At 41.8% G+C, this 17,794-nt stretch overlaps 2 protein-coding genes across 2 annotated transcripts in view; one reads left to right on the forward strand and one right to left on the reverse strand.

Moving 5' to 3' along the window:
* LOC109905709 (ribonuclease P protein subunit p38) overlaps nt 1–17,794 on the forward strand; it is a 47,169-nt gene that overhangs the window by 3,544 nt on the left and 25,831 nt on the right. The window lies entirely within an intron of this gene.
* Nucleotides 8,425–16,593, reverse strand: LOC109905723 (zinc finger protein 497-like). Its single transcript, XM_020503262.2, has 4 exons — nt 16,202–16,593; nt 11,416–11,677; nt 9,965–11,275; nt 8,425–9,797 (listed from the first exon to the last, which is right to left on the reverse strand). The coding sequence occupies exons 1-4, from the start codon at nt 16,396–16,398 to the stop codon at nt 9,384–9,386; spliced, it is 2,184 nt and encodes a 727-aa protein (XP_020358851.2). The 5' UTR covers nt 16,399–16,593; the 3' UTR covers nt 8,425–9,383.

A 17,794-nucleotide genomic window follows, 5' to 3' on the forward strand; every position in this document is an offset into this window, starting at 1 on the left:
AGCTAGCTGGCTAGCTCTATATGCAACTGGATTTCCAGCAAAATTGCTCATTGGTTGTATTTTCTGTGACAACATTTGAAGCCTTGAAAATAGAATTTGAATTCTAAAGTCTAAAACAGTCTAAAACAAACATTTACCTGTTAGCGAGGCAAGTTGTTGTATTTTAAAGCTTAAAGCCAGACTCACTAAGTCTCATTTACATCATTTGTGATTATGGAGTTCATAAATACATTTTGACTATCTACACCAATTTTTTGAGCACTCTCGTTTGAGTGTGCCAGAGTGGCGACACCCGTTGAATATGACAGGTGTCAGTCAGTAAAGGTTGGCAAAAAAACAATAAAATTGTTGCTAGCAGCACAGTTAGTCACTCATGTTGCAATTGTAGTGGGAACCATGGAATGCCCAACAAGGGTGAAAGAGAATGAGGTGTCTGAAGTCAGGGCTTATGCAGCGGCTGTTAAAAGGTTTGAGGGTTCGAATGGTGCTCCTGAAGAGTCCATGGTGGTGGATAGGCCTTCACTGAAGGCTGCAGGGGTTTCCTTTCAACAGCAGGACCCAGATATGTTAAAGGTCAAGAAGGTGGACTTTGTGGCCTTTATAGCCAATGTTGATTAATGGCACTGCCAAGGTAGAGAGGAAGTCCAGGAAAATAGATATCACTGTCGTTGCGGTGGAGACTTCTCGTGTGGGAGTTGCATGGAGTATTGTCACAAGCCTTTACTTCCCTCTCAGGTCATCGAGCCTGAGAAGGGAGATATTCAGATTCGAAGGAAGGGATTTTGGTTTTGTCAATGTTTTTTTGATTGTTTTATTTTGGGGTGGATTAAGTTAGGAAAAACTATCACTTATGGGTAGTATTTTTACCTTGTTTTTCTCAACCCTGTCCAGTTGGTGGCGGTAATGCATCTTTTGGGGTTGTAGTCTGCCATAAAACCCACAGAAGAATAAGAAGAATTTACAGTCATTAAACACCATACCCAAACTGGACGTGCGTCCCCTAGCGATGGGCATTCCGGCTCTTTTTGGCTCGGCTCACCAAAAAGAGCCTGCTCTTTAAGCTCCCAAACGGCTCTTTAAAAGTTTTTCAAGTCAAACCGTTTACGATAGTATGACTATGATTGGTGTTAAAACAGTTCTAATTAAATTATTAAATGAATTCATACTCTACCTTAACCACAATCTATTTAAAAATGCATTGGTTTGTTATGAAAAAGAATGCAATTAAACATTTGCATTTAAAGTACAACTTTTTAATATATATAAACAAAGTGCACATTAATCTAACCATTCAACACAAATACAATCTGAACAGTGCACATTAATCTAACCATTCAAAACGAATACAATCTGAACAGTGCACATTAATCTAACCATTCAAAACGAATACAATCTGAACAGTGCACATTAATCTAACCATTCAAAACGAATACAATCTGAACAGTGCACATTAATCTAACCATTCAAAACGAATACAATCTGAACAGTGCACATTAATCTAACCATTCAAAACGAATACAATCTGAACAGTGCACATTAATCTAACCATTCAAAACTAATACAATCTGAACAGTGCACATTAATCTAACCATTCAAAACGAATACAATCTGAACAGTGCACATTAATCTAACCATTCAAAACGAATACAATCTGAACAGTGCACATTAATCTAACCATTCAAAACGAATACAATCTGAACAGTGCACATTAATCTAACCATTCAACACTAATACAATCTGAACAGTGCACATTAATCTGACCATTCAAAACGAATACAATCTGAACAGTGCACATTAATCTGACCATTCAAAACGAATACAATCTGAACAGTGCACATTAATCTAACCATTCAACACTAATACAATCTGAACAGTGCACATTAATCTAACCATTCAAAACTAATACCATCTGAACAGTGCACATTAATCTAACCATTCAACACGAATACAATCTGAACAGTGCACATTAATCTGACCATTCAAAACGAATACAATCTGAACAGTGCACATTAATCTAACCATTCAGAACGAATACAATCTGAACAGCATATTAGAATATTGCACCATATCAAAGAAAAAGAAAAAACAATGTCCAAAACTGCAGCATCCCACTTAAAACATTAAACTGGTCCCTCTTTTCTCTCTCTTCTTTATTGCCATGTTATAACCAGCAGCACCACATTTAGCTTTTATGAGAGATTTGCATTCAGAAATGCAAACTGCCTCACTTTCGAGGGGCTGATGCGGTTTCTTCTCTCAGTAATTATTTGTCCCGTTTTCGAGAAGACCTTCTCAGAGGGAACGGATGTGGCCACTATGCAGAGTCTCCCTGTCGTGACTTTAGTAAGCCGTGGGTAGACAGAGGCCTTGTTCTTCCACCAGCTCAGAAGATCTGTACATCTTTGGAGGAGGGGCTCCTTACACGAGTATAATATTTGAGGCTGTTGCATAGCTGAAAAGAGAGAACAGTAACTTATTAGTTCAGGTTCATGTTTTGTATACTGATACTACTAAGTCTTTTACTGCTCATATACATACAGTGGGGAGAACAAGTATTTGATACACTGCCGATTTTGCAGGTTTTCCTACTTACAAAGCATGTAAAGGTCTGTAATTCTTATCATAGGTACACTTCAACTGTGAGAGACGGAATCTAAAACAAAAATCCAGAGAATCACATTGTATGATTTTTAAGTAATTAATTAGCATTTTATTGCATGACATAAGTATTTGATACATCAGAAAAGCAGAACTTAATATTTGGTACAGAAACCTTTGTTTGCAATTACAGAGATCATACGTTTCCTGTAGTTCTTGACCAGGTTTGCACACACTGCAGCAGGGATTTTGGCCCACTCCTCCATACAGACCTTCTCCAGATCCTTCAGGTTTCGGGGCTGTCGCTGGGCAATACAGACTTTCAGCTCCCTCCAAAGATTTTCTATTGGGTTCAGGTCTGGAGACTGGCTAGGCCACTCCAGGACCTTGAGATGCTTCTTACGGAGCCACTCCTTAGTTGCCCTGGCTGTGTGTTTCGGGTTGTTGTCATGCTGGAAGACTCAGCCACGACCCATCTTCAATACTCTTACTGAGGGAAGGAGGTTGTTGGCCAAGATCTTGCGATACATGGCCCCATCCATCCTACCCTCAATACGGTGCAGTCGTCCTGTCCCCTTTGCAGAAAAGCATCTCCGAAGAATGATGTTTCCACCTCCATGCTTCACGGTTGGGATGGTGTTCTTGGGGTTGTACTCATCCTTCTTCTTCCTCCAAACACGGCGAGTGGAGTTTAGACCAAAAAGCTCTATTTTTGTCTCATCAGACCACATGACCTTCTCCCATTCCTCCTCTGGATCATCCAGATGGTCATTGGCAAACTTCAGACGGGCCTGGACATGCACTGGCTTGAGCAGGGGGACCTTGCATGCGCTGCAGGATTTTAATCCATGATGGCGTAGTGTGTTACTTTGAGTTTTCTTTGGTTTTCTTTGAGACTGTGGTCCCAGCTCTCTTCAGGTCATTGACCAGGTTCTGCCGTGTAGTTCTGGGCAGATCCCTCACCTTCCTCATGATCATTGATGCCCCACGAGGTGAGATCTTGCATGGAGCCCCAGACCGAGGGTCATCTTGAACTTCCATTTTCTAATAATTGCGCCAACAGTTGTTGCCTTCTCACCAAGCTGCTTGCCTATTGTCCTGTAGCCCATCCCAGCCTTGTGCAGGTCTACAATTATATCCCTGATGTCCTTACACAGCTATCTGGTCTTGGCCATTGTGGAGAGGTTGGAGTCTGTTTGATTGAGTGTGTGGACAGGTGTCTTTTATACAGGTAACGAGTTCAAACAGGTGCAGTTAATACAGGTAATGAGTGGAGAACAGGAGGGATTCTTAAAGAAAAACTAGGTCTGTGAGAGCTGGAATTCTTACTGGTTGGTAAGTGATCAAATACTTATGTCATGCAATAAAATGCAAATTAATTACTTAAAAATCATACAATGTGATTTTCTGGATTTTTGTTTTAGATTCCGTCTCTCACATTTGAAGTGTACAATTGATAAAAATTACAGACCTCTGCTTTGTAAGTAGGAAAACCTGCAAAATAGGCAGTGTATCAAATACTTGTTCTCCCCACTGTATTTAGTTTGAGAGCCAGGCACCACACCCCAATAGGGATTTTCCCGGTTTTAAGTTGAAAAATCTGAAATATTGTATTAAAATATGCAAATGAGGCAATCTCATAAAACTGTACATATTTGCATATCCCTTAAACTAATTTTTCTGGACACTGGATTAAGTCAGCCTAAATATTTTGGTTTAATTTTGTTATGACACTCCGGGACAGGACTTACTCGGAGCAGATTGTGGATTAATACGTTTTTATCTTTCTAGCTGTAAAATACACTTTAGGCACATTTTCTAAATAAAATGTTGTATAGAATAAAATGTGTTGGTGTGTGGGAAAAGTCTGACTTTCGGGAAATTACAGTTAAAAACAAACATTGAATTTAAAAGACCAAATGCCAAACACATATTTAGACCTAATCACCATCTACTCAAAGTAAGATACTACATAAACTTCAGGACTTCCTGGCCTGATGACTCCTTGCTGTCCCCAGTCCACCTGATCGTGCTGCTGCTCCAGTTTCAACTGTTCTACCTGCAGCTATGGAACACTGACCTGTTCACCGGACGCGCTACCTTGTCCCGTACCTGCTGTTTTCGACTCTCTCTCTACTGTACCTGCTGTCTCTAACTCTGAATGATCGGCTATGAAAAGCCAACTGACATTTACTCCTGAGGTGTTGACCTGTTGCACTCTCTGCAACTACTGTGATTATTATTTGACCTTGCTGGTCATCTATGAACGTTTGAACATCTTGGCCATGTACTGTTATAATCTCCAACTGGCACAGCCAGAAGAGGACTGGCCACCCCTCAGAGCCTGGTTCCTCTCTAGGTTTCTGCCTTTCTAGGGAGTTTTTCCTAGCCACTGTGCTTCTACATCTGCATTGCTTGCTGTTTGGGGTTTTAAAGAAGGCCAGTTTTATTCCTTCTTTAGTTAGGACAACAGTTTTCAGCTGTGCTAACAGAATTGCAAAAGGGTTTTCTAATGATCAACTAGTCTTTTAAAAGGATAAACTTGGATTATCAACCATTTCCAGCTACAATAGTCATTTACAACATTAATGATGTGGACACTGTATTTATTTATTTTTATTTTTTATACTTTGTTTTTATTGTAGGAACACAAAGAGAGTACAAATAAAGTCACATTTTCTTTTACAAAAACAAATATCTGGCAGTTACAGTGCACTTCATACCTTCATCATCATATCATCATTTTAGTTACATTGACATCTTTGAATTAGACCTTTTCCAAGTACGAAACCCAGTTTTCCCAGTATTCTTGACCTCTCTCCTGTTGAGTTCTTAAAGCAAAGGTCATACGCTCCATGTGGTGTATTTCTTCTACAATGTCTATCCATTGTGTCACTGCGGGAGGGTCTTTTTGTAGCCAATTCTTAATGATAGCCTTTTTACTGGCTGCCAGTAGGACCTTCAAGAGGTACTTTTCTCTATTACCAGTAGGACCTTCAAGAGGTACTTTTCTCTATTATGTAAGTTATCAGGTATTTCACCCATGTACAAAGAAATTGTTTGTTCTATGTCAAATCACATTATTTTTCCAATGTTAGATCTTATTTCTCCCCAGTATGTTTCGATTGCAGGGCAAGTCCAAAAGATATGAGAGTGGTCCGCCCTCAATATGCCGCATTCTCTCCAACAAGGGTGTAGTGAGCCAGTCTGTTTTAATTTCAGTTTAGGTGTTATGAACAAACATATAACATTCTTCCAACAGAATTCTCTCCATGACCTCAAGTTGGTGGAGCTTTGTTGAGTCTCTAATATGTTCAACCATGTTTCATCAGTTATTTCAATGTTAAGTTCCTCCTCCCATTTCTTTTTAATATAGTTTGTAGAATGTTTCTTTGAGGATTGAATACCCAAGTAGAGATTTGAAATACTTTTTTTGTTACTCCCCAAGTTGTATGTGTTAGTGAATACTTGGATTAATTTTGGAGGTGCTCGAGGGTCAGTCACTTTTATCTCCCTTAAGAAATAGTGTCGAACTTGTAGGGATCTGTAAAAATCTTGTTTATCCAAGCCATGTTTTTTACTTAGGTCCTGGAAGTTATCTAGGTTCCCATTCCTTATCATTGTACTGAATGATGTGATGCCTTTCTGCATCCATTGTTTAAACCTGCTGTCCTGAGTTGCAGGGATGAAGCTGGGGTCGTATGCGGGCCAACTCAGCAGTTTGATCTCTCTGTCTAAATTGTTTAGCTTAACTACCGTAAACCATGTCTTCAGAGATAAATTAATCCACTGATTTTGTCTATTGTATATTTATTTCACCATGTCCTTATTTCCCAAAACTGACTGTATGGGTATCTCTGTCAAAGTAGTCTCGATGTCTTTCCATTTGGATTCGTATTCTGAATTGCACCAACACACCAGAGGTCTCAATTGGTCTGACACATAATAATCTTTGAGGTTTGGTAAGGCCATACCTCCACAGTTTTTTGGTAACTGTAATGTTGTATATCTAGTTCTTGTTCTCTTACTGTTTTCTTGTTGATGTGATCGTAATTCTTGCAATAAAGTTTGGGTGTATCTTTTGGTGAATTTACTCCCAGATATTTAATGGATGAAGAGGTCCAGGTGAAGTTATACCTACTCTTCAGCTCTTCCTGTGGGGTATAATAATATATTAGGGCTTGGGTCTTGTGTATGTTAAAAAGCACATACCCTGAATATGTTGCAAATGTTTGTAAAACATCCATCAATCTAGGTACACTTGAGCCTGGGACTTTAAGGAATAACAGAACGTCATCAGCATATCTTACAGTGGGGTAAAAAAGTATTTGGTCAGCCACCGATTGTGCAAGTTCTCCCACTTAAAAAGATGAGAGGCCTGTAATTATCCTCATAGGTACACTTCAACTATGACAGACAAAATGAGAAAAAAAATCCAGAAAATCACATTGTAGGATTGTTAATGAATTTACTTGCAAATGATGGTGGAAAATAAGTATTTGGTCACCTACAAACAAGCAAGATTTCTGGCTCTCACAGACCTGTAACGTCTTCTTTAAGAGGCTCCTCTGTCCTCCCCTCGTTACCTGTAATAATGGCACCTGTTTGAACTTGTTATCAGTATAAAAGACACCTGTCCACAACCTCAAACAGTCACACTCCAAACTCCACTATGGCCAAGACCAAAGAGCTGTCAAAGGACACCAGAAACAAAATTGTAGACCTGCACCAGGCTGGGAAGACTGAATCTGCAATAGGTAAGCAGCTTGGTTTGAAGAAATCAACTGTGGGAGCAATTATTAGGAAATGGAAGACATACAAGACCACTGATAATCTCCCTCGATCTGGGGTTCCACGCAAGATCTCACCCCGTGGGGTCAAAATTATCACAAGAACGGTGAGCAAAAATCCCAGAACCACACGGGGGGGACCTAGTGAATGACCTGCAGAGTACTGGGACCAAAGTAACAAAGCCTACCATCAGTAACAAGCCAGAGACTCAAATCCTGCAGTGCCAGACGTGTCCCCCTACTTAAGCCAGTACATGTCCAGGCCCGTCTGAAGTTTGCTAGAGAGCATTTGGATGATCCAGAAGAAGATTGGGAGAATGTCATATGGTCAGATGAAACCAAAATAGAACTTTTTGGTAAAAACTCAACTCGTCGTGTTTGGAGGACAAAGAATGCTGAGTTGCATCCAAAGAACGCCATACCTACTGTGAAGCATGGGGGTGGAAACATCATGCTTTGGGGCTGTTTTTCTACAAAGGGACCAGGACGACTGATCCGTGTAAAGGAAAGAATGAATGGGGCCATGTATCGTGAGATTTTGAGTGAAAACCTCCTTCCATCAGCAAGGGCATTAAAGATTAAATGTGGCTGGGTCTTTCAGCATGATAATGATCCCAAACACACCGCCCGGGCAACGAAGGGGTGGCTTTGTAAGAAGCATTTCAAAGTCCTGGAGTGGCCTAGCCAGTCTCCAGATCTCAACCCCATAGAAAATCTTTGGAGGGAGTTGAAAGTCCGTGTTGCCCAACAACAGCCCCAAAACATCACTGCTCTAGAGGAGATCTGCATGGAGGAATGGGCCAAAATACCAGCAACAGTGTGTGGAAACCTTGTGAAGACTTACAGAAAGCGTTTGACCTCTGTCATTGCCAACAAAGGGTATATAACAAAGTATTGAGATAAACTTTTGTTATTGCACAATTGGTGGCTGACAAAATATTTTTTTGCCCCACTGTATGTAGCACTGCTCGTCACATTTCCCCAGTAATCTGACTGCCAAGGCCCGGAAAAGACACTGTGCATGTGTTAAATGGTGATCTTTTTATACTTTACCCGACTTTGCTTATTCATTCTTCCATGGTTATCTAACTCCGACTGAGACTTCTCTTATATATATTTTTAGCTTTACATGAATGGAATATGATATTTAATAATGATTAATGTGTTAAGCTGGGGCGCAGTACTTTCGAGGCCCATATGTTGCTAGTACCTGGGTTGAAAAATCTGATACTGGTGCATTCAAAACTAGATCCTGGTGCATTACCTGCTATTAACGTATATGAAACATTACAGAAACTAGGTGTGATCAGTGGTGATCATGACACCATATAGAGTACAGAAAAATAACTTTAGGGCAACGTTACACATTTAATGTGCAATGTGTTGAACCATAACTGTGTAGGTGTGTCCAAACTTCTGACTGATACTGTACACTACCATTCAGAAGTTGGGACACAACTACTAATTCAAGGGTTTTTCTTTATTTGCACTATTTTCTACATTGTAGAATAGTGTAGACATCAAAACTATTAAATAACACATATGGAATCATGCAGTAACCAAAATAGAGTTTAACAAATCTAAATATATTTTAGATTCTTCAATCAGGTTCTGGGAATCCAAAATAGTTCTAAGTTCAAAGACAGAACATGAGGATAACAAATTCTAGTGCCAGGAGATGTTTCCTGCTCTTAGTCTTGGGACTCCCGAGTGAAGCAACGGTCTAAGGCACTGCATCTCAGTGCTAGAGGCATCACTACAGACCCTGGTTCGATTCCAGGCTGTATCACAATTGGGAGTCCCACAGTGTCGTTAGTTTGGCTGGGGTAGGCCGTCATTGTAAATAAGAATTTGTTCTTAACTGACTTGCCTAGTTAAATAAAGGTTCAATTTTTAAAAAAGTAATTCACTAAGAACAAATCAGAAGCAAACGGGCCAAAATGGAGAGGCAGTACCTGAACTTGTCCAATAACAAACACTTGTTTTCATTTTTGGTTACAAAAATGTTTTGCTACAGTGTGCACTAATGAATACAGGATCATTGCACTGGCGTTTCCTCTTCCTCGGTTTCTCCTCCACTCTTTTTGCTCCCTCTCCTCCTGCCCACATCTCCCACTCAGTCATAAAGGTAAGCTCTACCTGCGGCAGAGGCTTCCTCGATCTCACCTCCCCTCCCTCCTGCCCAGTCCTGCCATCTGTTTCCCTCCTCCCCCCCTGTCCCCCAACTTCTGTGCCTCCATCAGGGTCCAGCCCTGAGTCTGGGCTGTGGTAGCGTCTGACGTGGTTCTTGAGGCTGACGTTGTGGTTGAAGCTCTTGTCGCAGCGCTGGCATTGGAAGGGCCTCTCCCCAGTGTGGACGCGCAGGTGGGACTTCAGCTGGCTGAGCTGGGCAAAGGCCCGCTGGCACACCTGACACACAGGGAAGGGCAACATGGACCATGTAAATACAATACTTCGGATTTAAATAAAAATGTAACGTTTTTATTTGATTTACAGTAAATAGCCCTCTTCAAAATAAGTAATTGAAACTGACACTTCAGTTGAATGTAATTGAAACCCGGCCCCTCCCTCCAGACCTGGCACTTGAAGGGCTTGTCGTCACTGTGGGACAGTGCGTGCCTCTCCAGGAGGTGACCTTTGTTGAATTCCTTGTAACATGTGTGACAGATGTGTCTCTTGGACTCGTGCTCTCTGAGATGGCGATTCCGTATGAGGATGTTGTCAAAGCTCAGTGGGCACTCTGAGCAGCTGTAGCATCTGTGACCTTTTAATCTTTTGAATCTGTGGGTCTTCTCGTGGGTCAGCTTGTCCGGCCGCGTCCTGAAGGATTGGAGGCAGAACTTACAGGGAAACTTAAGGTCCTGACGGTGTAGCCTCCGGTGCTGCTTGAGGCCCAGTTCACTCGCACAACCCTGCCCACAGTCTGGACAGCGGACCATGAACTTGTGTTCACACTTATGGTGTTTCAGCCTGGTGGTGTACATGATGCCACATTCAGGACAGAGGACCATGTGGTGTTTTTTAGAGTATTTGAATTTCTGCCGGATGCTGACAAGATCCCCGGAGTCCAGTTCTCCAGCAGCACCGCTGAACGACTCCTGGTCCCGCTGGTCTCTCTGGGGTGATGATGAAGGTGATCCATCAGAGACTTCAGCAGACTCATCCAAACCAGTCTCTCCTGCAGCCTGCTGCAATTGCCTTCCTCTGCTTCTCCCTTTCCCCCTTCCCCTTTTCCCCCTTCCTCTCCCTCTACTACTCGTTGGTTTCTCCTCTTCTGGGTCAAATTCAGAGTCACTCTCTCTCAGTCCCTCTTCCTCAGCTTCTGGGTCAAATTCAGAGTCACTCTCTGTCCGTCTATCTTCCTCATCTGTCTCTTCACCCTCCATCTCACACACATCACCCTCCCCCTCACACCCATCTGCAGCGACCTCCGTCTTCTCTCCTCTGTCTATCTGAGAGGTTGGGCTTTCAGAGTCCTCAGGCTCTATAGAGTATATTGTCACCTCAATAGAGGCCCGCTGCTCAGCACCATTCTCCTGTTGTTCACCACCTAGGAACTTTCCCTTTCTCTCCTCTCCTTCCTCATTCTCCTGTGAGGACAGGCCATTGTCCTCCTGGCTTCGTACACAGTCCATCTCACTGTCCAACACCACCTTAGTCACTTTCTTTCTCTTCTCTGTTCCTTTGTTCCCCTCATTTTCCCCCCTCACCAGGGACATGCCACTTCCTCCTGGTCTTGGTGGCTGGTCTACAGTCACCTCCATCTCCAAAGAGCCAGTCAGATCCAGAGCCTCATCTCTGTCCTCCGATGGCAAGTCCCCATCTCGGTTCTCAGACGGCAAGGCTCCATCTGTGTCCTCAGATGGCAGGGCCACCTGTATGTCAACCTACTTAGCGAAGGAAAACACCAGTATTATTGGAGTGACAGTTCTGTATAAAAAAAAAGAAATAACTAGAGATACCACAGAATACAAACAACTGAAGTTAGTTACCTCACAATATCAACTGTTAATCCTTAAATACCCACCTGAATATTCTGTGGCTCGTCCCCATTTCCTCTGTGCATTGTCTGGACATTAGATGCGTTGCTTGCCCATGTCCTGCGGTGGTTGCAGCTCTGGCAGTGTTGGGTCACAGAGAGGCATGTCCTGTCTCCCTGCGTCTGGATCACACTCTCACGCCTGCACTTCTCACACCGCTGAAACAGCTGTAGCAGGCAGTCGATGTTCACAATGATATCTTCTGGGGAGGGAGGGGGGGCAGCAGGTTGTGGAGGGGGGGCAGCTAACCTGGGTCAAAAAAAAAAAAGAGCGGGTGATTTCCTGCCACTATCGGCTCTTGCCAATTCATACTCATTAGCAATTGTATCTTCTAGGAACATGCGTTGATGAAACATTTCAATAGGAGTCCCCTTATTGGTCGGTATGTACTTCCAAAAAAGGTCTAAATAAAAATGCCTCTGGCACCTCCAATGTATTAAAGTGCCACTGAACACAGATTGGTTATTTTTCTGCTGCTTATTAAAAAAAACAAAATTTCAGTCTTGGAGTTGTGTTTCCTGACCGATTCTACGTTTGGTTAATGATGTTTGTCCCCCATGAGACACTGTAGACACGGAAGCCTAAGAAACTGTTCGAATAAGGATGTGTACGTGCACTACTTCGCACACACCATACATTTATTTCTAATGGATGCTCATTGCTCCTTGTGTAGAGCTAAATTATTTTGGGGTGCACTGGAGACCCTGTACTACTTTCTGACTTCTAGCCTTCCAAGGTTTAAAATACTGAAGAAGGAACAGGAAAACATGCAGCTGAATCTCTCGCTGCTCTCAAGCTGAAGAGCCTACTGGCCACAAGGTGGGCCTCCAGGAAACAGGCCACAGAAGTGATTATACAGAGCCTGCATGCAATCCTTGAACTCTGCTCTGAATAAATCACCATAACCATACTACACCAAATACTGCCTCTACAGCTGATGACCTGCTCTCAAAGATGAGCACATTTGAGTTTAAATTAATGTTGGTGTTTTGGAACAGTTTACTAAAGAAGACGTACATCCTTCCCATCAGCAGTGCCATCAGTATTGCCAGTGCCATCAGCAGTGCCAAGCAAAGTTTCAGCTGCCTGTGAAAATCATCAAGCGATATTTGTGTGCATACATGAATAAGGCCAGACTATCCAACCTCGCATTGCTTTATACTGAGTGGGACATAGTGATTAAGAAAGTATTCACACCCCTTGAGTTTTCCACATTCAGTTGTGTTACAGCCTGAATTTAAAATTGATTACATTTAGATGGCCTACACACAATTCTCCATAATGTCAAAGTGGAATTATGTTTTCGAAATGTTTACAAATTACAATGAATATCCCTCTGAGCATGGTAAAGTTATTAACTGAGGATGGATCAACAACATTGTAGTTACTCCACAAAACGAACCTAATTGACAGAGTGGAAGGAAGGAAGCCTGTACAGAATAAAAAAATATTCCAAAACATGCATCCTGTTTGCAAAAAGGCACTAAAGGAATATTACCACAAATGTGGCAAAGCAATTAACTTTTTGTCTTGAATACAAAGTTATGTTTGGGGCAAATACTACAAACATTCCATATTTTCAAGTATAGTGGTGGCTGCATCATGTTATGGGTATGCTTGTAATCATTAAGGACTGGGGAGTTTTTCATGATAAAAAAAAGATACGGAATAGTGTCCACAGCAAAATCCTAGAGGAAAACGTGGTTCAGTCTGCTTTTCACCAGAAACTGGGAGATGAAATCACCTTTGAGCAGGACAATAACCTAAAACACAAGGCAAAATCTACACTGGGGTTGCTTACCAAGAAGACAGTGAATGTTCCTGAGTGACCGAATTACAGTTGACTTAAATCTACTTGAACATCTATGGCAAGACCTGAAAATGGTTGTCTAAGCAATGATCAATCAATTTGACAGAGCTTGAAGAGGTTTGAAAAGAATAGTGAGCAAATGTTGCACAATAAAAGGTGTGGAAAGCTCTTAAACTTACCCAGAAAGACTCACAGCTGTAATCGCTGCCAAAGGTGCTTCTATAAAGTATTGTCTCAGGGGTATGCAAATTATATATTTCTGTAATTCATTTTTTTTTTTTTGCAAAAAAAAAATAAAACATGTTTTCACTTTGATTGTGGGGGATTGTGTGTAGATGGGTGAGGGAAAATATCTATTTAATCAATTTTGAATTCAGGGTTATTATTAATATATATTTAATTCAGGCAAAATGTGGAATAAGGCAAGGCACTGTAGACACTGACAACTTGATTGGCAAATTTACCAACATGAAGGAGAGGAGGATGACATTTTAAAAACGGGACCCTGGTTTGTAAATAGTTTGTTCAAGTGTTGGGATTATTATTTAGTTATATTGAACGAATGATTATGGAATTTAACAAAATTGACTAGATTACATCAGACTACAACATGGGTATTTTGGCTGAGCAGTGACAACCTGGTGAGTGAAACATCATTTTTTATTGGTCTTTGGTTAAGATGAAAGCAGTTGACATGTTATTACAGGCCCTCTTGCTCATCAACTCTTGACACCTATTGCATATATACCGTGTGCGTGTGTGACACTGCCTGCCTTGTGTTGCTTACGATGTGCCTATTTTGTAGTTGTGATCTCATTGTCTACTTTATCTTTGAAAGTAGGCCTATGTCTGCTAAACGAGAGCTTCATGCGTTGCGATGAATGGTTTTGATGACTCGCCGCTTTGGTGCTGCTGTCCTTGGGGCTGACCACCTGCGGAGCTCTCCCGACCACTGCGCTTTGTAGAGCGACGTGTGCTGTCCATGGTGCTGACCACCTGCGGAGCTCTCCCGACCACTGCGCTTTGTAGAGCGATGTGTGCTGTCCATGGTGCTGACCACCTGCGGAGCTCTCCCGACCACTGTGCTTTGTAGAGCGACGTGTGCTGTCCATGGTGCTGACCACCTGCGGAGCTCTCCCGACCACTGTGGTTTGTAGAGCGACGTGTGCTGAACTTGGTGCTGAAACATTGTATTGCGATTCACCGCAGACTGACACTTTTTTTTTTTTTGGTGTCTGGCAAAGTGACACTATCTGTATGTTTTATTGGAAATAGGCTTGCATGGCTCTATGTGATGATGGCCAATTTGTGTTTATGATAGCTGATATACTTTTATGATTTGGTTAGAAGGACCCCTTGAAAGCGCCCGCCCCCTCTGCGCTGAGGCTAGGTCCACGCCTGGTTCTGGGACAATAGATCCAATATTCATACATCTACTGTACATAAAATATATATATATTAATTCATACAACTACTGTTATATATATATATATACATACACATTAAGCAATGAGGCTAAAGCAACCGATCAGAACATTTATCTGAAAATGTTGCTAAACATATTTCTTCACATGTTACGCGCAGCAATGCGCCCACAGCAGTAGGCTATGTAGGCTATGTGGGCTATGCGCAAATGTGCACAACAGGTACTAGCCTTTCTCTCAGCTTGTGACTATTTGATCTGACCGAACCGTGCCTCGAGTATGTCAACAGAATCAAGCCTTTAGACGTTAATTATCCTACATTATACTTGTCAAGCATGACTGGCGTTTAGCCTAAAGGGTGAATTCGGAAAGAGTGGAACATCATATAAACTGGCACAGCTTAATTCTTACGCATTTATTTCTTGGTCTGACATGTGAAAATCTAAACTATTGTTACGCCCTTGCAGAGAAACTACACGATCAAAATCACATCACTTTATTGGTGTGACAGAGGGGGGCAGAGCAAGCTTCAAACAGGAAGCTCACCCTGCAAAACAGTGACATAGCTTTCTTTCTGTTTTGATGTTATAAAATTGCAAAATATCGCACTGTGCCAAATGTTGATTTAAATGTGCATATTATGTAGTACTGCATGAAAATTCATAAAGAAGTTGCAAATATTATGTTTCGATTTTGTAATTCAGTCTTTTGTTATTGTCCCGCTTTACCAACCATAGCTAGCTAAAGTAGGACGGCATGGAGTAGCTAAAGTAGGACGGCATGGAGTAGCTAAAGTAGGACGGCATGGAGTAGCTAAAGTAGGACGGCATGGAGTAGCTAAAGTGGGACAGTATGGAGTAGCAAAAGTGGGACAGCATGGAGTAGCTAAAGTGGGACAGTCTTATAGGCTTTTCCAATGGAGGAAAGATATCAAGTTTACATTATGGACCTCCTGTACTGGTTAGGTATGGCTCTGGTTATTGTAGTACTAAATCCTGTAAAAAACATTGTAGTAGTATTGTTAATTGAGTGTATTCAGATCAAGTGGGAAACTTTTTGCATTAATTGTACCCCAATGGGCTAATAGCCCGACACATGATGCATTTCTGGAATCTACACTTGTTTCCTAATCACACAAAATGTTGTCATTGGGGTACAATTAGGACCATAATAATGGTGTCGCAGTTTATCTAAACTGCTGTCCAGGCTATCAAATGCGAGAAACATTTTTATTTGACTCCGTGTAGACAAAATGGGTGTGTCATGCATCCTGTTAAAATATCAACAAAGAAAATGTGTGTGTGATTTTAGAAACATCTTGAGGATTTCAGAAATGTAACATGTGTTGGGTTTATATGTTGGATAGATGTCGAAAGACGGAAAATGCAAGAAGTGTCCCACTTCCTCCTCTCGTACATTTTTTTATTTCGTTTTCTGGCCTTGTGAGCGGGGATTTGAGTAGTCATTGGGTTTGGACATTTTAGGTGGACCTGGCAACCCTGATAAACTGGTAGACTGCAGGAAAAAAAAACGAATTACCTGTCAAGCAAAAACAAAGCCACTTCGGCATCTGTAGGCATAGATTTCTCCTCCTTGAGGTTCCTCCATCTGGTAAAAGCTTCTCCGATATTAATCCGATTTCTGGATTTGTCCTTTAATTTTCTCCACTCAGAATCTCGATCGGGTTTCTTCTTCAGTGGTAAAAAGGGTGTAAAGATTATATTATTATTGGCCATGATTGGGCGCAATAGAGGCACTATTTAAAACTAAATCGAATGTACTAGGGTATGGTGTAACGTTGGCTTTCCTTACAAATCTCAGCGTTCCACCATTGTTTCCACCACGGAAATGACCTAATATTTACGTATTCCCGGGCCCCCTTTCTTCAGTAGGGTTTAAGGAAGATTGTCATCCAAACAGCGCATTGCCGCCTACTGTGCTGGAGTGTGGGCCAGAGACAGTAAGGAACTAAATCCTACCTGCTAGCCCTGTTTCTCTTGGGACACTGTCTGAATCCAAAATTACCCCCTTCCCTCGCCCCTCCATTTGCGAGTTCACACGCGCCTCCGACATTTACACAAGTGTCCCAAAACGGAGGGAGTGAAAATTTGTTTCAAAATACTGGCAGTACTTCCACCTTCCTGATGGATGTTGTATTGACCAAGCAGGCAATGGGAGACAACTGAGTAGGGTGCAAATATTAGGGGGTTTATTTTCCCAAACTTGAAATTGTTTACAAAGAGAAGACAAAAACCATAGTGCATAAAAAGTACTTAAAAGGTCTGTAAATGAATACTCAAACATAGATAAATGTATAACTGAGGTCTACACAGCAGAGCCAACTTCTTCTTCAAGGTTTATTGGCAGACTAGTTTCAATGTCACATGCACAATGAAATGTCTTCCTTGCAAGCTCTAACCCCAACAATGCAGTAGTCAATAACAAATGTAATACTGAATATAACAAGGTAGAACAAAAACATGAGCAATAAGAACACTGGTAGAAAGTAAGCAAGCAGTTCCAGTAGCATATTTACAAGGTGCAGGGACACTGTAGTGATAGGTAGATGTGTATAGGGTTAAGGTGACAAGGCATCGGGATATAAGAAACAGTCCCAGCAGCACATATGATTGTATGTGAGCGGGTGTGAGTAGTCAGTATAAATGTATATGCATATTATGTGTGTGTGTGTGTGTGTGAATGGAGTGAGTGTGTAGGGCCCTCTGAGTGTGCAGAAATCAAATACAAGGGTCAACTCAGTCTGTTAGCCATTTAGTTAGCTATTTAGCAGTCTTATGGCTTGGGGATAGAAGCTATTCAGGAGCCTGTTGGTGTCGGACTTCATGCACCGGCACAGCTTGCCATGTGGAAACAGAGAGAACAGTCTATGACTTGGGTGGCTGTAGTCTAACCTATAAGGTGTATTGCCGCCACTTACTGTGCGGGGTAGTAAAGTATCCCCCCAAAACGTTTTGGATGAAAATAGTCATACTAACTACCAAAAACTAAAGTAACACTATTTCTTCTGTTAAAATCAGTCAAAATGTGATCCCTACACAGGCTCATAGAGCCTGGGAGGGCCGTACTTCTCCTGTCTTTCAGGCCCAGAACCTTTTCTGCCACAGCCACAAT

This window comes from Oncorhynchus kisutch, linkage group LG13 (assembly GCF_002021735.2).
Source record: "Oncorhynchus kisutch isolate 150728-3 linkage group LG13, Okis_V2, whole genome shotgun sequence".
NCBI lineage: Eukaryota > Metazoa > Chordata > Actinopteri > Salmoniformes > Salmonidae > Oncorhynchus > Oncorhynchus kisutch.